The 17,594-nt window shown below is 42.8% G+C and overlaps 1 protein-coding gene across 2 annotated transcripts in view; it reads left to right on the forward strand.

Annotated features, from left to right (window-relative positions):
• The window catches only part of SLC25A21 (solute carrier family 25 member 21), a 557,570-nt gene that overhangs the window by 482,270 nt on the left and 57,706 nt on the right, over positions 1 to 17,594 (forward strand). For both annotated transcript variants that reach the window (XM_008269507.4, XM_017348267.3), the window contains exon 4: positions 7,668 to 7,734. In XM_008269507.4, the coding sequence (XP_008267729.1) occupies positions 7,668 to 7,734 (67 nt within the window). The remainder of the gene's footprint in view (positions 1 to 7,667; positions 7,735 to 17,594) is intronic.

The raw sequence follows: 17,594 nt of genomic DNA on the forward strand, positions 1-17,594 counted from the left end.
GGTTCATGAACAATAACTCTCATTAGTATATGAGCCATCATGATCTAATGGCTTGGAGACCTGTTATCCCATCCTCATCGTTGCTGTATGACTTTGGTCTGCTAGCTTCTCCACATTCCAGCTGTGGTAAGGGGTTCTCTTGTGAGTAATCATACTAATGGCATAGGATTTTAATGTATGATGGTCTATCTGAGAGAAGAAAATCTAAAACCATTTTTTAAAAAATGCTTCTCACAATCTCTTCCTAAATGTGTAGTCTAATATTTAACAACTGTCTTCAATGTAATTATGATTTAAGAATGACAGCTTAAGAGTTTTTAAGAGATGGAGGTGCTAAAGGTTATTTGCATCAAAGTGCTTTGAACTATAGGTTAACAGAAGACATAATTATAAGTAGCTCATGTGATAAATATTTAATTTTACATAACCAGGGATCTGGAGATATGGTACCAGAATTGGTTAATTCAACAGTACAGCAGTGTCATCAAGGTTCAGGTCCTTTGCATCTTTCTGCTTAGTCATCCTTAGCTTAGCTCTAGTGCGCAGGCATCTTTTGCAGCTAGGACAATGTTGAGCAAAGAAGAGGAACTTTTCTTCCCATGTGCGTTTTCTCCTTGGACTGGAGATCCAAGACGTCCAGTACGTATCCCCACTGGTCCCTTGGGCTAGATTTGGGTTTATGCTCATATCTAACCCACTCATAGCAAAGGAATGGGACCTCCATGATTGGTTTGCACAATTCTGTTTCAACGGGTGGGCTGAAAAAAAGCTCTCTTCCCTGAGCCCAGAGGAAAGGGTATGAGGGATGTACCTGTTAGGTCACTAACCAACAATGCACCCCATTGACATTTGGGATAATAACAGCTTTTATTTTAATACATAATATGTGAGTGTTTTATCAAATTGCTGAAGTATACATTATGTGTCTCCCACATTAGCATAATTGTCCTGGTGTGACTTTTAAGGGCAAAAGTTTTTCTTAGGGGGAAAATATTTATACTCTTGCCTACTTTTCTACCATTTTGATGAAAGTTAAATTACAGATTATATTTAATCAAACACCCAAAAACTTTCACAAAAATTATGTTGTTCATCTTAGAGCTGTTCTATCAGTTAATGTTTCACATTACTTTAAAACAGAATTGAGTGGGAATTGGTATGGAGACCTGATTTTTAATTGCCTTTCCTACTATCTCCTAAATTAAGAAACGACAATGTATTAGTGCAACATCAAAAAAAGTTTGCAGGAGTTTTTATTCAGATAGTTTTATTTCAAGAAAAGCTGTTGTACTGTTTATCCCAGTGGTCAAGTACATGGACTGTGAGAGAACAAAAGAACTTGATTTCAGTCTTTGCCTCCAATTTGGCAGTAATGTAGCAATAGGCCTTGCCTGCAAAATGAAGAAAGTGAAGAAACTTAGCATTTCTACTTCCAAGGATTGTTGTGAAAGCTGAATGAGATAATTATGTGCACTTAGACCTACATACATTTATTCTTAACAGAGCAACTAGGACGTACTCAGTATTCGAGAAATTTTGGCTGTTTTTCTTATAATAATATTAGTGAAAGTTCATAAACATCCACGTTAATATTTTCCTATACAGGGGCTGGTGCTGTGGTGTAGTGGGTAAAGCTGCTGCCTGCAGTACCAGCATCCCATATGGGCACCGGTTTGAGTCCCAGCTGCTCCACTTCTGATCCAGCTCTCTGCTATGGCCTGGGAAAGCAATAGAGGATGGCCCAAGTCCTTCGGCCCCTGCACCCACATGGGAGACCCGGAAAAGGCTCCTGGCTCCTGGCTTCGGATTGGTACAGCTCTGGCCGTTGAGGCCAATTGGGGAGTGAACCAGCAGATGGAAGACCTCTCTCTCTCTGTGCCTCTCCTTTTCTCTCTGTGTAACTCTTGCTTTAAAATAAATAAATCTTTTAAAAATATTTTCCTATACAGTATAGATAAAATCATACATCTTTTACTAGTAACAGCTTTGAAGAACAAAATGTGAGGACTGCCCTAGAGATTGTATTACAATTTTTAAAAATATTTGTTTATTTATTTATTCTAAAGTCAGAGTTACACAGAGAGAGGAGAGACAGAGAGAGACAGAGACAGAGACAGAGAGAGAGGTCTTCCATCTGCTGGTTCACTCCCCAGATGGCCGCAACAGATGGAGCTGCGCCAATCTGAAGCCAGGAACTTCTTCTGGATCTCCCACATGGGTGCAGGAGCCCAAGGGCTTGGGTCATCTTCACTGCTTTCCCAGGCCATAGCAGAGAGCTGGATTGGAAGTGGAGCAGCCAGGACTCAAACTGGTGCCCTTATGGGATGCTGGTACTGCAGGTAGCAGCTTTACCTGCTATGCCACAGCGCTGGCCCCTGTACTACAATTTTATAAGAGGTCCTTAAAGGATGTACTGTAAGCTGTGTGTTTTTCTATACTAGCATGTCAGGTACTACTCATGTACCTTGAATAAAATGTGAGGTGTTTTGCAAGAACCACAAAAAAGAATGAAAAGAAAACAAAAGGTTCTGTGGTGGTTCTTGTGTGTTTTCCAAAGATCTCTCTTATTGACAATGCAGATGGAAACAAGAGCAGAGTAGCACCTTCTGTGTCAGAAAAAAGACCTGCCATTAGGTCCCCTGAACATGTAGACTTCCCCCTCCATTCATCCTCTGAATAGACTGAAGGCAGCAATCTGCTTCTCTTTTTTTAAGATTTATTTTATTTATTTGAAAGGGAGAGTTACAGAGAGAGGTAGAGACAGAGAGAAGTCCTCCATCCACTAGCCCACTCCCCAAATGGCAGTAATGGCTGGAGCTGGGCCAGGCCAAACCAGGAGCCAAGAGTCTCCTCCAGGCTCCCGACATGGGTGCAGGAGCTCAAGGACCTGGGCCATCCTCTGCTGCTTTCCCAGGCACACTAGCAGGGAGCTGGATTGGAAGTGGATCAGCTGAGACTCAAACCAGCGCCCACATGGGCTGCCGGCACTGCAGGCCAGGGCTTTAACCCACTGCACCAGAGTGCCAGCCCAGCCATCTGCTTCTTGAGAAGTAAATAGGGTGAAGCTTGTTAATATGGTTGTCACCAATCTCTTCTCTATTATTTTCCTGGTAAGCTATATGCTCCGTATAGCAAGTCAAAATGATATGAAGGCTGAATGAATAGCACATGTATATATAAACTTAAGTTCCTGAGCAGAAAAACTGTATTGCCTTTGCAAAACATGACGAGTCATTTTCGGCTTTTAAATGTGTGTATGATATTTTACATTAGGAAAACTTTCAGTAATTATCAGCTCACAGAAATGGCTCTTCAACTTGAGCCCCTGCCCTTATTCTTTTGCCCGCGTTTTGTCTGATTGACCCAGCAGTCTATCTCAACTAGCAAAAACCTTCCCCCTCTGAGAGAGTGTGATGTGTAGGCTCTATAGTAGTCACTTGGGCTGTTGGGGCCATGAGGTTTACTTTTGGTTCCAGGACTCTGAGTTGTAAGTAATGAATCCAACTGAATTTTATTTAAGCAAAATACAAATTTATTGGAAATGTTACTGGGTATCTCATAAAATCAAAAGCAGAGGTAAATAGCAATATCCAGGAAGCACTGAGGTATCTCCAAGCTTGATGAATCCCAGAAGCAGAGTCACATTCCCAGCACCAGATCTCTCCTTTCTCAAACTGCTGTGTCTCCCTGAGTAGTAGTCTCCTTCTTATCACTTCCCCAAATGATTGACTCTCCAAATGACAGAAAAGAGGATGACCATTGATATCATAGTTTTATATCTTAGAACTTTTTCTACACAGAGGAACACTGACCTTTTCAATTCCAACTCCAAAGTCTTAGAGCAAAACTCTGATAGGTCTATCTGGGATCAGATTAATTGGGGCAAAGAAATTGAATACCATTTATATCCTTTTGGGCGAGGTGCCCCAAAAATTCCTGCCTACAAGAATTGTTACGTTGTACTAATAATGGACTCTAGTGTTTAAGAAAAACTGGGTCTAACAGTTCTCAGCAGAAGTGGCGCTGACCTGACCATCCCATTGATAGACATAAGATGTCTAGACATAGATGGTTCTCGATTCTCATTTGCCAGGAAAGGTTGCCTGCCAATGGTCCTTGAGAATTTCCCAGTAAAACTGTTCATTCTCTGTCCTAAAGCTCGAGTGGTAGGGTTGCAGGGGGCGATTGCACCTGAAAGGAGCCAGGCGGGGAAAAGGGAAGGACAGTGCAGCAATGCATCTCCAGCGTGGAGCAGAGGGCTTCAGACCTCCCCGCGCTTTTCAGATCAAATCCGTGTGCTCCTCCCAGCTGCTTCTCCTATCTCACTCCTCTTAATATCTTTTTCTCATCACTTTTAAAATGAAGACCTCCTGTGTTGCCTCTGAGACTTCAGTCCTCTTCTACAAAATCAGTGCTAGACTGGAGGCAAACATCTAAAGTGCGCAAGAGTTTCTCTCTTCAAAAAACGCTTGTTTGTGCCTCTAGCTCCTTTTTATAGACTAACACAGAGGTTGGAACAGACTAAACTTGAGAGCAATGAAGTCCATCCATTGCTGGGTACATTCTCACCTCTGACGTGCAGGAGAAGTAGCCACCAAACTGCTTGGCAGCATACTAAAGGGAAACTCGCCACCTTTAGGAGAGCCCGTTCTATCCTTGGACCTTTCTGACTATTGGAAGCACTACCTTGTTGTAAGCTCCAACCAGACCAAAAAAAATGTGCCTTTCCTTGCTGCTTCCACCTATTGGTCTCAGTTCTATCACTTGGAAACAAAAAGAAACAAATGTAACATCTTTCCTACTTGCTGGTCTTTCAAGAGATCCATCTCAGTTCATCATTTCTCCCTAAGATCTTGGTCCTCCAGACTAAGCAACTATTCTTCCTGTTCTCCATCATATGAGATTTCAAGGCCCTCTGTCAACTTGGACACAGTGTTTGAAAAGTTTTACTTACTTAAGTGTTCCTCTTATTTTTTCCCATAGCTAGGCGTAAACTCCTACATATGGGAAGATCAGCACAGAAAGATGAGGACTGTCTCATTTATTATAGATATAGAACTTCCATTCCAGAGAATCACATTTATCTTTTGTGAAGACCAAACCTATGCTTAATCAGTTTCCTGCTGAAAATTTTGTAATAATTAATTTATAATGAAATGTAAGTGATAAGAAGCACAATATTTAAAATTTACAAGGGTCTAGAGGAAATTCATGGTGCTTGAGAATTTCTGTATCAGTAGTTAAACTAGAATCTGCATCATTAGTTAAAGAGGGGTGGGAGCCATTGAGGAATTCCCGTAGCTCTCCAATTCACACGTCTGCTTTCCTTCCCATTCATAATGTTGGCACTATCTAGTGAGTCAAAATAGTGGGCAGAGTGAGCCTATACTTCAACAGTTGGGTCCTAGTTGAGACACAATGACAGGACTCAGGGATAAGAACCCAATGGCACCCTGCCCTCAAGCAGAGAGCAATTTAGAATTTCTGATTCAGGTCCTTAGCTCCCCTCACCAAAAGGAGCTGTGTACACCAGTGAATTGAAGAGGAGCAAGAGCTCACTGTGTTGGATTGGGTGGTACAATAGGTTGGTCAGAACAAGCTCTTAATGTCTTATTCAAGAAGCACAGCTAGAAGCAGACCCAACTTAATGGAGCTGGTATGACCCCTGAAGGGCCAGAGATGCCTACCCCCATGTTAAATGCATATCCTCAAATGAGTTACGTGGAGTCCAGACTTTATCTGTAGCCAGGAAACATGAGTACTTTAGAAGATAATACAGAAATATTTTCTTCTATTTATATATCTTCAGGTTTTAAATGAGAATATGGCATATAAGAGGATCTTCATAAAGTTCATGGGAAATTCATATTATAAAAAACTACATGGATCTCAGAGACTTTTGTACCAAAATAAACATTAAAATTTAAAAAAAAAATTATTTGAAAAGCAAAGAGACAGACAAGATCTTTCAACTGCAGTTTTACTAACCCCACTCCCACCCCCGCCATGCGCCCTGCAACAGCCCTGGGTGAGGCCAAAGCCAGGAGGCCAGAACTCAATTCAGGCTGCAGGGACCCAAGTACTTGACCTATCACTTTCTGCCTCCCAGGATGTGCATTAGCAGGAACTGGAATCAGAAGCACAGCTGGAACTCAAACCCAGGACTCTGATAATGGATAAAAATGTCTCAAGCAGCGCTTTGCTCACTGCACCAAATACTGACTCCTAAATTTATCTTTTAACCCCACTCATGAACTTTTTGAGTCACCCTTAGATATATGATTTCATTACAGGGACCAGCGTCGTGGCATAGTGGGTAAAGCCGCCACCTGCAGTACCAGCATCCCATGGGGCACTGGTTTGAGACTCAGCTGCTCCACTTCTGATCCACCTCTCTGCTGTGGCCTAGGAAAGCAGTAGAAGATGGCCCAAGTCCTTGGGCCCCTGCAACCACGTGGGAGACCAGGAAGAAGCTCCTGGCTCCTGGCCTCAGATCCACACAGCTCCTGCCATTGCAGCCATTTGGAGAGTGAATCAGTAGATGGAAGACCTCTGTCTCTTTGCCTCTGCCTCTCTGTAACTCTGCCTTTCAAATAAATAAATCTTTAAAAAAAAAAAAAAAAGATTTCAGGTCAGAGGCTAGCATTTTGGCTCAGCCTGTTAAGCCACCACCCGCATTGGTTCCAGATCAAGTCCCCACTGCTCCACTTCCAATTCAGCTCCCTACTATTGCTCCCCAGAAAGCAGTGGAAGATGGCCCAAGTGCTTGGGCCAATGCACCCATGTGGGAGATCCAGATGGAATTCCAGGCTTCTGGCTTTTGCCTGCCCCAACACCAGCTATTATAGCCATTTGGGAAGTGAACCAGTGGATGGACAGTAGCTCACTCTTTATCTCTCCCCCTTTTTCTGTAACTGCATTTCAAGTAAAGTAAATAAATCCTTAATAATAAAATATTTCAGGATAGAAGAATTTTAATTTTTGCATCCTGCAATAAAATAAGAAATAAGTGGTGAGTTTTTATAAGTCTAATCATAAGCATATGCTATTCATTCTTGCTTTTTTTTTCTAAAAATATCTGAATATATGACCATGGCAACTCAACACTGGCAACTCTAACAGCTAGCCCATTCCCTTTGAGATTGCATATCAGAGAAGGAGTATGAGATTTCTTCTGTTAGCAATGCATATTCCTTTAACTGACCCTCTCCCTCCATCAAAGAAGTTAAGAAAGTATGAACTACTTAGGACAGTGTAATCCTAAGCTCCTTTGGTTACTGCATGGGAGGAATATAGGACAGTAGATAGCATGAAGCTACCTACCACATGATTGACAAATTAAAGACTCCTTAGATTGAGGAGGGCCAGCTTCATCGTTAGTGAACAACTCATGGCCATGTTAGCACTTACATAAGAGATTCTAGTCTCAGCATCACTTCTTCACCTTCTAAGTGTCATAATAATTTAAGTTTCTTATCTTCACCTGAGACTCAACACAGAGAAAAGCTTCAAGGTCGGTATGTACATGGGTTTGAGTCCCAGCTGTGCTTCTGATTCCAGTTCCTGCTAATGTACAATGCTTTAGAATTGCTTGCTGTGTATGTAAATAAAGACAGAATTACCTGTTTCCTAATTCCCTTATATAAAATATTTTCTTTCTCCAACAGATTGTTTGGTTTTTACAAGGGGATTCTACCTCCCATCTTGGCTGAAACACCAAAAAGAGCAGTGAAGGTAAGTGTTGTGCTTTTTCAACAAGGGATAACAGGGTACAGTGATAGCTTCAGCATCCAACATCACACTGCAAGTTATCAGGCATTCATATGAATTAAGCATAAAGCACAAAGCGTTTTTATCAATTTGGGAGGGAAAGAGAGAGCAAGAGAAGGGGAGCACACTCCCATCTGTTGATTTCACTACTCACAACGGCTGGGGCTGGGCCAGGTTGAAGCCTGGAGCCAGAAACTCAACCCAGAACTCACTTGTGGGTGGCAGGGACCCAATTACTTAAGCCATCGCTGCTGCCTCCCAGGGTCTGTTTTAGCAACAAGCCGGAATTGGCAGCAGAGCCAGGACTCAAACCCAGGCACTCCAGTATGGGATGTGGGTATCTTAACTGCTAAGCCAAATACCCTCCCCCAAATGCTAAAGATTTTAATGTAGAAATCATGGCATAATTTTCATTGTCTTTAGACTTGGTCAGTCTCTCAAATATAGATGCTGGTTTGTAGATTTTTTTTCAGGTAAAAGCAATCCCGTCTAATGGGGAAATTATACAGAAAACACAGTGGTCAATGAAAATCATGTAATCAAACCACAGCAGCCACAAAATAGCTTGGACCTTTTCTCAAAGCAATTCAGAAATTTTCCTTTGGCACAATAATTATTAAGTAAAGTGGGAGGGAAGAGAGAAGAAAGGCAAAAGAAAAAGTTTTTCCCTAAATTATTCCCATTTTATGAACAGAGTGAACTAATGCACTATATTTCTTCATATATGATTCTCATATAACACATTTATTTAGTTTGCCAACCTCATTTTTCCCTTTAGTCTCCTCTATTAAAATTCTCTATTCTGGTTCTTGTAAAATTATTACTTCTACTACCCTGATTTCTTTTTCTCTACCCAAGTAACTGTGGAGGTTTATGTACTACTTGCTGGTTTCATATCTGAATACGAATGGGGAGATCTGGCAGAACCTCCAGGGATGAAAGGAAGAAATCTGATCTTTATATGGTCACTCGGATGAAAGTTCTTACTGCAGCAATTCTCACTGGCAGTACCCCTCCCTACACCACTGACATCACCAAATATGCCTTTGTCTTTCCATAAAAATAATAACATAGGGGCAGGCTTTTAGCCTAGAGGTTAAGTCCGGTAAAGACACCTGCATTGCACATCACAGCACCTAGGTTGGATAACCAGTGCTAGCTCCTGACTCCAGCTTCTCACTAATACATACCCCTTGAAGGCAGTGATGATGGCTCAAGCAAGTGGACTTCTACCACCCACATGAATCTGGGTTGTCTCTGGTTCCTGCCTTCAGCCCCTGCTGGGGGCCGTTGTTCTGGGAGTGAACCAGCAGACGGAGGTTCTCTTTCTTTCTCTGTCTCTCTCTTTATCAGATAAATAAATATTTTTAAAAGTAAATAAAAACAAAATTTCTTTTAGAGAAGATCACATAAATTTTGAATAAATGACTTTCATTCCAACTAACAACATAAAACTTTCTGTGCATATATCACTCAACTTGTACTCCCAAGAGTTAAGAAAGGCAAGAGGGAACAGCTTGTATACTTTTACTCAGTAAGTCTGGAGGGTTGTTACGCCAAAAAAATTATGACGAAAATAACCAACATATATACACAACATCAGACTTTTGTCTTATGTCAAAATAGTAACCTAACAGAATTTAATTCAGGTCTAGAATTCAGAAAACCAAAACGTTAAAACATACTTTCTCTATCAACTCCTCATCTTTGTTGCCATAGTTTTTGTGATTTTATATTATTACTTCAACACAAATTTCATTATAGGCATCTGAATCACAGTAGAGAATCTGGAAAAAGTTCACCAAAGTACACAAAAAAGCTGAATTGAATTATGAAATGGCTTCACTTGATAAAAGATTGCCCAAGTAAACAAACAGAGCACAGTTCCTGTTCAAAAGGAAAGTCACTTTGTCTCCATGGAATAATATATTCATTTGTTCATTTGTTCAGTGTTTTACATGTATAAATAAAGAAAATTATAATTAGAGTTTTTTGTGGAATATTTTTCCTTAATATTATATGTTAGAGACAATTTAGACCTTAAGAGGATTAAGGTTTATCAACATTGAACAGTCTTTTACAGAAACAAAAAGTTGAGTTTTACAAAGTTGAGTTAGTCTCTACTTAAAAAAAAAAAAAAAAAAAAGCAACACTCCCTGCCAGAACAATGGTTAACAGATGAACTTTCGGGCAACTGGATATGGCGTATGCGTCCCAGACATCTTGTTTCAAGTAGATTTTTTACCTTCAAATTATTGAGACATATGGTAAGTACGCAAGCTTTTAAGTACAACTTGAAGTTAAGTATATCTTTGCCAGATGGATAGCACTAGTTTTTCAACACAATTTATGAAAACAATCATTTTATAGATATTTATCTTAGGATTTGTGAGGAAAGCAATCACCTGATTATAACGATTTCATACATCATAAACTGCTTCATTGTATGTCATGAAAGTTTACCTCAGAAAAAACTATTCAGAGTGTGTGTGTGTGTGTGTGTGTGTGTTTGCCTTGGTACTGACACTTCAGTTACAATTGTTACCATAATCAGAAACAGAAAATTTGAAGCTTGTCTGTACTTTATTCTTTGAAATGAGATTCAGCATTAAAATAAGAAGATGATGCTACATAAATGAAGCTTCCCCTTTCACAAGTTAAGAGAGAATTAGTATTCAAAAGGAGATCTCCCTTAGAGATGGGAGGCTCAGGTTCCAGGTGCCAGGGTCTCGTCTTGAGCCGCACAAGTGACAAACACCACTTTTCCACGTTTACATTGTCAAGGACTGCTGTATGCTAACCAAACTCATGAGTGATTGACATTGTGAGAGCTATTTGTTCACTGTTATATACCAACACCTACCCTAGCCTTCCCCACATAATAGGTGTTCAGATGATGTTCGATGAATAATTCAAACATATGGGAAAAAATTTCTAGAAAGAAACAGGAAGAAATTGTTATAGAGTAAGAACTCGTTCTGTTTCCTAAAATGCCCACAACGTCTCTTCAGTGCCTACTGGGGATTGGCTCAAGGAGCCCTGCAGAAATCAAGTTTGAGGATGCGTGTGTCCCTTATATAAAATGGATAATGGTTGTATATAACACACACTATCCTCCCACATACTTTAAATCATCTCTAGATTGCTTGTACTACCTGATGCAAAGTAAATGTGATATAAATACTGATGCTCTATTGTTTAGGGAATAGCAACAAGAAAAAAAAATTGTGCATGTTTCAATACGGATGTAATTTTTTTCTGAATATTTTCTTTTTTTTTAATGGATAAAGTTTAGATTTTTATTGATGAGAAGCACAGAAAAGTCTCAAGCAAATGCGAGCCCTCAGGCAGCTCAGCTTGCACACTGAGGCAGGCTACCTAGGGGTCACCTTTCGGCTGCGGGGGCCAGGGCCGCGGGCTGGGGCCGGCAGGCAGCAGGCACGCAGGAGGAATCTGAGGATGCTCCTGCCAATCCTCGTGCCCAGCCCCTGCCGGCCCTTGCTCGGGACAGAGGCCGATGCTGAGGGCCCAGCCTCCTCAGGCTCAGCTGCTGGGACCTCTGGCACCACCAGGTGCGGACTGCTCCCGAGGCTGGGGGTGGAGGGGGCAGGCACAGGGACGGGCTCAGGGGCTGGGCTGGCACCAGGGCTCCTCTCCTGCAGCAGTCCAGGGAGCGGAGAGGCAAGCGCGGGGGCGGACACTGCAGGATCTGGCTCAGGCTGGGATGGCGACTCCGACTCCGACTCCAGCTGCAACGCAGACTCCGGCTCCGGCTCGGACTCCAGCTCTGCCTCTGAATCCGACTCCGCCTGGGACTTGCACTCAGGCTCTGGCGTGGGCTCCCTTGTCCCTGCTGCAGGCTCCCGGAGTCCGGCTGCAGGGACATCCGGCTGGATCCCCCAGGGCCAGATGGCTCCAAGGCTCCAGCGTCCGGAAGCAGACCCAGGCCCGCCAGGAACTCCTGGGCCTCTGGGTCCTTGGGAACCCCCAGGGGCTGCACCACGGTCACCTCCTCACCCTCGGCTCCTTCTAGAAGAGGGTCAAACCACCGTTGCTGGCAGGCGATTTCCACTGTGGGTCTGTCGCACGGGTCCATGCTGAGGAGTGAGTTCAGAAGCTCCTCCAGGGCTGGGCTGGCCGCACACCGGAGCTCGTAGCTCTCCCTCTGGATGCAGTCACACAGCTCCGCCAAGTCCTTCCCGCTGAAGGGAATGGCCCCCGCCAGCATGGCAAAGAGGATGACCCCCAGGCTCCACGTATCAGCGGCAAAGGGGTCGTAGGGCTCTGGCTGGAACACCTCCGGGGCGCTGTACTCCAGGGTCCCGCGGAAGCCCTGCACCAGCTCGCCCTCGGGCAGATGGCAGCTGAGCCCAAAGTCCGCCAGCTTCACGTTGAGCTGAGAGTCCAGCAGCAGGTTCCCCAGCTTGAGGTCCCTGTGCGCCACCCGCTGCGCGTGGCAGTGGCCCACAGCTGCCAGGACTTGGGCAAACATGACCATGGCCTCAGGCTCTGGCAGGCCGCCCCGGCTCATCACGTGCTGGTAGAGGTCGACCCCGTCCACCAGCTCCATCACCAGGCAGTGGTAATGGCCGACCCAGCCCACCTCCAGCAGCTCCACGATATTCCGATGCCTCAGGAGCTGCATGATGCTGGCCTCTTGCGTCACTCGCCTGGTGCCAAAGGGGTCGCTGGAGTCTTCAAGGAATATCTTCACAGCCACCTGCCGCTGGCTGGAAGCCTGGTGGGCCAGCACCACCATGCCGAAGCTGCCCTGGCCCAGAACCGACAGCAAGTGAAGACCAAGCTGATGCCTGGCGATGGCATCCAGATCCTCACGGCCTTCCAGGCTGGTGTCCCTAACTACACTCTCTGTGCTACTCTGGCTAATATTCCTGTCCGTACACACTAACTAAGGAGCTACCCTAACTACAATAACTAAGAAAATAAAGGGACAAGGGGACTACCTGCTGATCTGACTACCGTACCACACTAGCTATACTAACTACACTAATCAAACACAGTGGCAAGACTAAGTCCTATCTATCCAAAACAGAAAACAAAAACCAGAAAAACTCCAAAACAACAAACACTAAATAGCTACACTAACACTCGGAGATCTAGCTGCGCTGTCTAGCTACAGATGTGGGAAGCCAAAAACGAAAAAAACTGCAAAAAAAGACACAATGGGCCAAAAAAGAAATAGGAGGAAAAAAAAAAACAAACTAAATCCAAATGGGGGAAAGAAAAAACCAAATAGAACAAGAAACAAACAAACAAACAAAAGAGCACACCAACACCAACCAGCACAAGCACGCGCAAAGATGGGTCCAAGTCACACAGGTCACCAAAATAGCTCCCTGGTAAAGCGGACAAAAACCTGGGCCGTGCAGCCGCTTATATAGGCGTGTGGAATCCTGTCATCACAGGGCTCCTTATGAAGTCAGAGCAGGAAATGGACCAATGGCAGTGCGGCAGGGGCTTGCATGACTTTCTATTTCATGACAGTTGGTCCTTATGAAGTCAGAGATGGGTGGGGACCAATCACAGCCACAGTTAATTCTCAGGGTTTTCTCAACAAACTTCCTCTTTTTTTTTTTTAACTTTTATTTAATGAATATAGATTTCCAAAGTACAGCTTATGGACTACATTGGCTTCCCCCAGCCCATGACTTCCCTCCCACCTGCAACCCTCCCCTTTCCCACTCTCTCTCCCCTTCCATTCATATCAAGATTCATTTTCAATTTTCTATATATACAGAAGATCAGTTTAGTATACATTAAGTAAAGATTTCAACAGTTTGCACCCACATAGAAACACAAAGTGAAATATACTGTTTGAGTACCCGTTATAGCATTAAATCTCAATGTACAGCACATTAAGGACAGAGATCCTACATGAGGAGTAAGTGTACAGTGACTCCCGTTGTTGACTTTACAAATTGACACTCCTGTTTATGGCATCAGTAATCTCCCTATGCTCCAGTCATGAGTTTCCAAGGCTATGGAAGCCTTTTGAGTTCTCCGACTCTTATCTTATTTAGACAAGGTCATAGTCAAAGTGGAAGTTCTCTCCTCCCTTCAGAGAAAGGTACCCCCTTCTTTGAAGACCTGTTCTTTCCACTGGGATCTCACTCACAGAGATCTTTCATTTAGGTCCTTTTTTTTTTTTTTTCCAGAGTGTCTTGGCTTTCCATGCCTGAAATACTCTCATGGGCTTTTCAGCCGGATCCAAATGCCTTTAGGGCTGATTCTGAGGCCAGAGTGCTGTTTAGGACATCTGCCATTCTATGAGTCTGCTGTGTATCTCGCTTCCCATGTTGGATCGCTCTCCCCTTTATTTACTCTATCGGTTAGTATTAGCAGGCACTAGACTTGTTTATGTGATCCCTTTAACTCTTAGTCCTTTCATTATGATCAATTGTGAACTGAAATTGATCACTTGGACTAGTGAGATGGCATTGGTACATGCCACCTTGATGGGATTGAATTGGAATCCCCTGGTATGTTTCTAACTCTACCATTTGGGGCAAGTCAGCTTGAGCATGTCCCAAATTGTACATCTCTTCCTTCTCTTATTCCCACTCTTATATTTAACAGGGATCACATTTCAGTTAAATTTCAACACTTAAGAATAACTGTGTATTAATTACAGAATTAAACCAGTAGTATTAAGTAGAACAGACAAAAAAATATACTAAGAGGGATAATGTATTAAGTTGTTCATTAACAGTCAGGGCTATGCTGATCAAGTCACCGTTTCTCATAGTGTCCATTTCATTCAACAGGTTTCCTTTTTGGTGTTCAGTCAGTTGTCACCAATCAGGGAGAACATATGATATTTGTCCCTTTGGGACTGGCTTATTTCACTCAGCATGATGTGTTCCAGATTCCTCCATTTTGTTGCAAATGACTGGATTTCATTGTTTTTTACTGCAGTATAGTATTCTAAAGAGTACATATCCCATAATTTCTTTATCCAGTCTACCGTTGACGGGCATTTAGGTTGGTTCCAGGTCTTGGCTATTGTGAATTGTGCTGCAATAAACATTAGGGTGCAGATCGCTTTTTTGTTTGCCAATTTAAATTCCTTTGGGTAAATTCCAAGGAGTGGCATGGCTGGGTTGAACGGTAGGGTTATCTTCAGGTTTCTGATGAATCTCCAGACTGACTTCCATAGTGGCTTAACCAGTTTGCATTCCCACCAACAGTGGGTTAGTGTCCCTTTTTCCCCACATCCTTGCCAGCATTTGTTGTTGGTAGATTTCTGTATGTGAGCCATTCTAACCGGGGTGAGGTGAAACCTCATTGTGGTTTTGATTTGCATTTCCCTGATTGCTAGTGATCTTGAACATTTTTTCATGTGCCTATTGACCATTTGGATTTCCTCTTTTGAAAAATGTCTATTGAGGTCCTTGGCCCATCTCTTAAGTGGGTTGTTTGTTTTGTTTCTGTGGAGTTTCTTGATCTCTTTGTAGATTCTGGTTATTAACCCTTTATCTGTTGCATAGTTTGCAAATATTTTTTCCCATTCTGTCAGTTGTCTCTTCACTTTCCTGACTGTTTCTTTTGCAGTACAGAAACTTCTCAATTTGATGCAATCCCAATAGTTGATTTTGGCTTTGACTACCTGTGCCTCCCGGGTCTTTTCCAGAAACTCTTTGCCTGTGCCAATATCTTGAAGGGTTTCTCCAATGTTCTCTAATAACTTGATGGTGTTTTCTGAATATTTTCAATCCATAGTTGATTGAATCTGCAAATGCTAAGCCCATGAACATGAAGGCCGAATGTACCTAGAGGGTCGAGAGTCCCATCCTCAAGAAAGATGGGGTAACAGACAAGGCTTACCCTCCTGCCTGAAACAACAACAAAATGAACAAAATATGGGAAACAGCAGTTTTTAAGACACTGGATAACAGAAAACAAAGGACAGTAATGTATCTGGGAGATGGGGAGCAAATGAGATGAGGCGTCTGCCTGCCTTGGTGAGAGAGTATCCAGGCCTCAGGCAGGAAAGGGAAATGCAGGCCGAGCCCAGTGCACTCCCTGAATGGAAAGGAGTTGAGGAGAGCAAGGCAGCTGGAGTTCACAGGGCAGGGTGAGCAGCACAGAGAGAGGCCCTGAAGTCTGCAGAAGGACTGCCCAGTTATTCAGCTGAGTGCTGACCAGTCCGTGCTTGAGAGGAAACCACCCAGGTCTGTGAAAGAACCATCCAGAAGGATTCCAGAGAGCACCGCCTGGCAGCCTCATGGGGCTGGAAATAGTGCTGTAGCCACAACTCAAGCTGGAAGCTCAAAATATGCAAGGCATTGAGAGGTGTGGTGAGAGGGGTCTTCCTTCATTGTGGGGGAGAATTAGCCCTAGATTGAGCATCTCCAGGTCCTGTTGTTGAAAGCAAGACTCAGACGGATTGAAGTGCTTCTGAGTCATTTAACTGCATCCCAACAGAGCCTCTGGGAGATCAAGTTAATCAGTAGATTTCCTAGTGAGCATGGATTGAAAGCAAGGGGAAAAGCAGAAGACTGGTTCAGCCAGGGAAAGCTGACCCACTTGCCCTGCCCTGCTATAGCATGACCTTTCTCCAGGGACCTCAAGCCAGTAAGTCCAGCCAGATTATTAATTTCTGGATTCCAGATGTGTTCATGTGTGTGTGCATTTGTAACTTATATGTGACATAGTTAATTTGGATTCCAAATTTTATATTCAAGTTTCTCAAAACCTTGAGTGAATATATGCATTTTCCAAACTCCATATTCACAAATTTGCATGACTTTGGGAAGGTAACTTTATGCTGACCTTCCTAAATTCTTCCTTAGAACATAACCTGATATGTTCATAATAGTGTATTTTAATTACATACATGCAATAACTAATGGTGTGGATGAGAAATTATTAAGAAATACCATTAAAGACACAAAGGAAGAGTGTTTGTAAAGAGGTGTTAAAATGATAGCTGATCTATTCTTTTTTTAAAGATTTATTTATTCATTTGAAAGGCAAAGTTACAGAGAGGCAGAGGCAGAGACAGAGAGAGGTCTTCCATCCACTGGTTTACTCCCCAGATGGCTGCAATGGCCAGAGCTGCGCCGATCCAAAGCCAGGAGCCAGGAAATTCTTCCAGGTCTCCCATGTGGGTGCAAGGGCCCAAGGACTTGGACCATCTTGTACTGCTTTCCCAGGCCATAGCAGAGAGCTGGATAGGAAATGGAGCAGCCGGGGCTTGAACTGATACCCATATGGGATGCCAGCACTGTAGGAGGCGGCTTCACCCACTATACCACAGTGCCAGCCCCATCTATTAGTTCTTAAGAATACAGTCATAGTATAATGTCTTCTAAGCTTTAAACATAGGGTATATCCAGTAAATATTTGTTTAATGAGTAAATTAATGAACAAATGAATATCTTTTGTAAATATTGGTATCAAGTGATAATGGAGACATTTGTGTTTAATATTGTTAAAATCCATTTTTGAAAGATTTCAGGATGTTTTCATGAGATATTGTTCTGTGTTATATTCAGTAAAATGTATCTTGATTGCAAAGATAAAAGTTAAAATGAGATTGTTTTAAGTTTGAAGGACTATTAGCTTATTAGACCATGTGATAATACATTGTTCATTACTATTGTGACCTGTAGGGTTTCTTTATTCCAAGGAACCTGAATCATTTCATCCTAACCATTCACCAAAAGTTTCCAGCAAGACTGCTTATGCATATCAATCAACTAACAGAAATGTGGTTTTTTAACAATTTAGAATCAGGGGAAGGAAAAGCTTTTCATTGCCCCAAGATGTGGACTTGGGATACCCTGTAAGGATTGCTAAGG

This window comes from Oryctolagus cuniculus, chromosome 12 (genome assembly GCF_964237555.1).
Source record: "Oryctolagus cuniculus chromosome 12, mOryCun1.1, whole genome shotgun sequence".
Taxonomy (NCBI): domain Eukaryota; kingdom Metazoa; phylum Chordata; class Mammalia; order Lagomorpha; family Leporidae; genus Oryctolagus; species Oryctolagus cuniculus.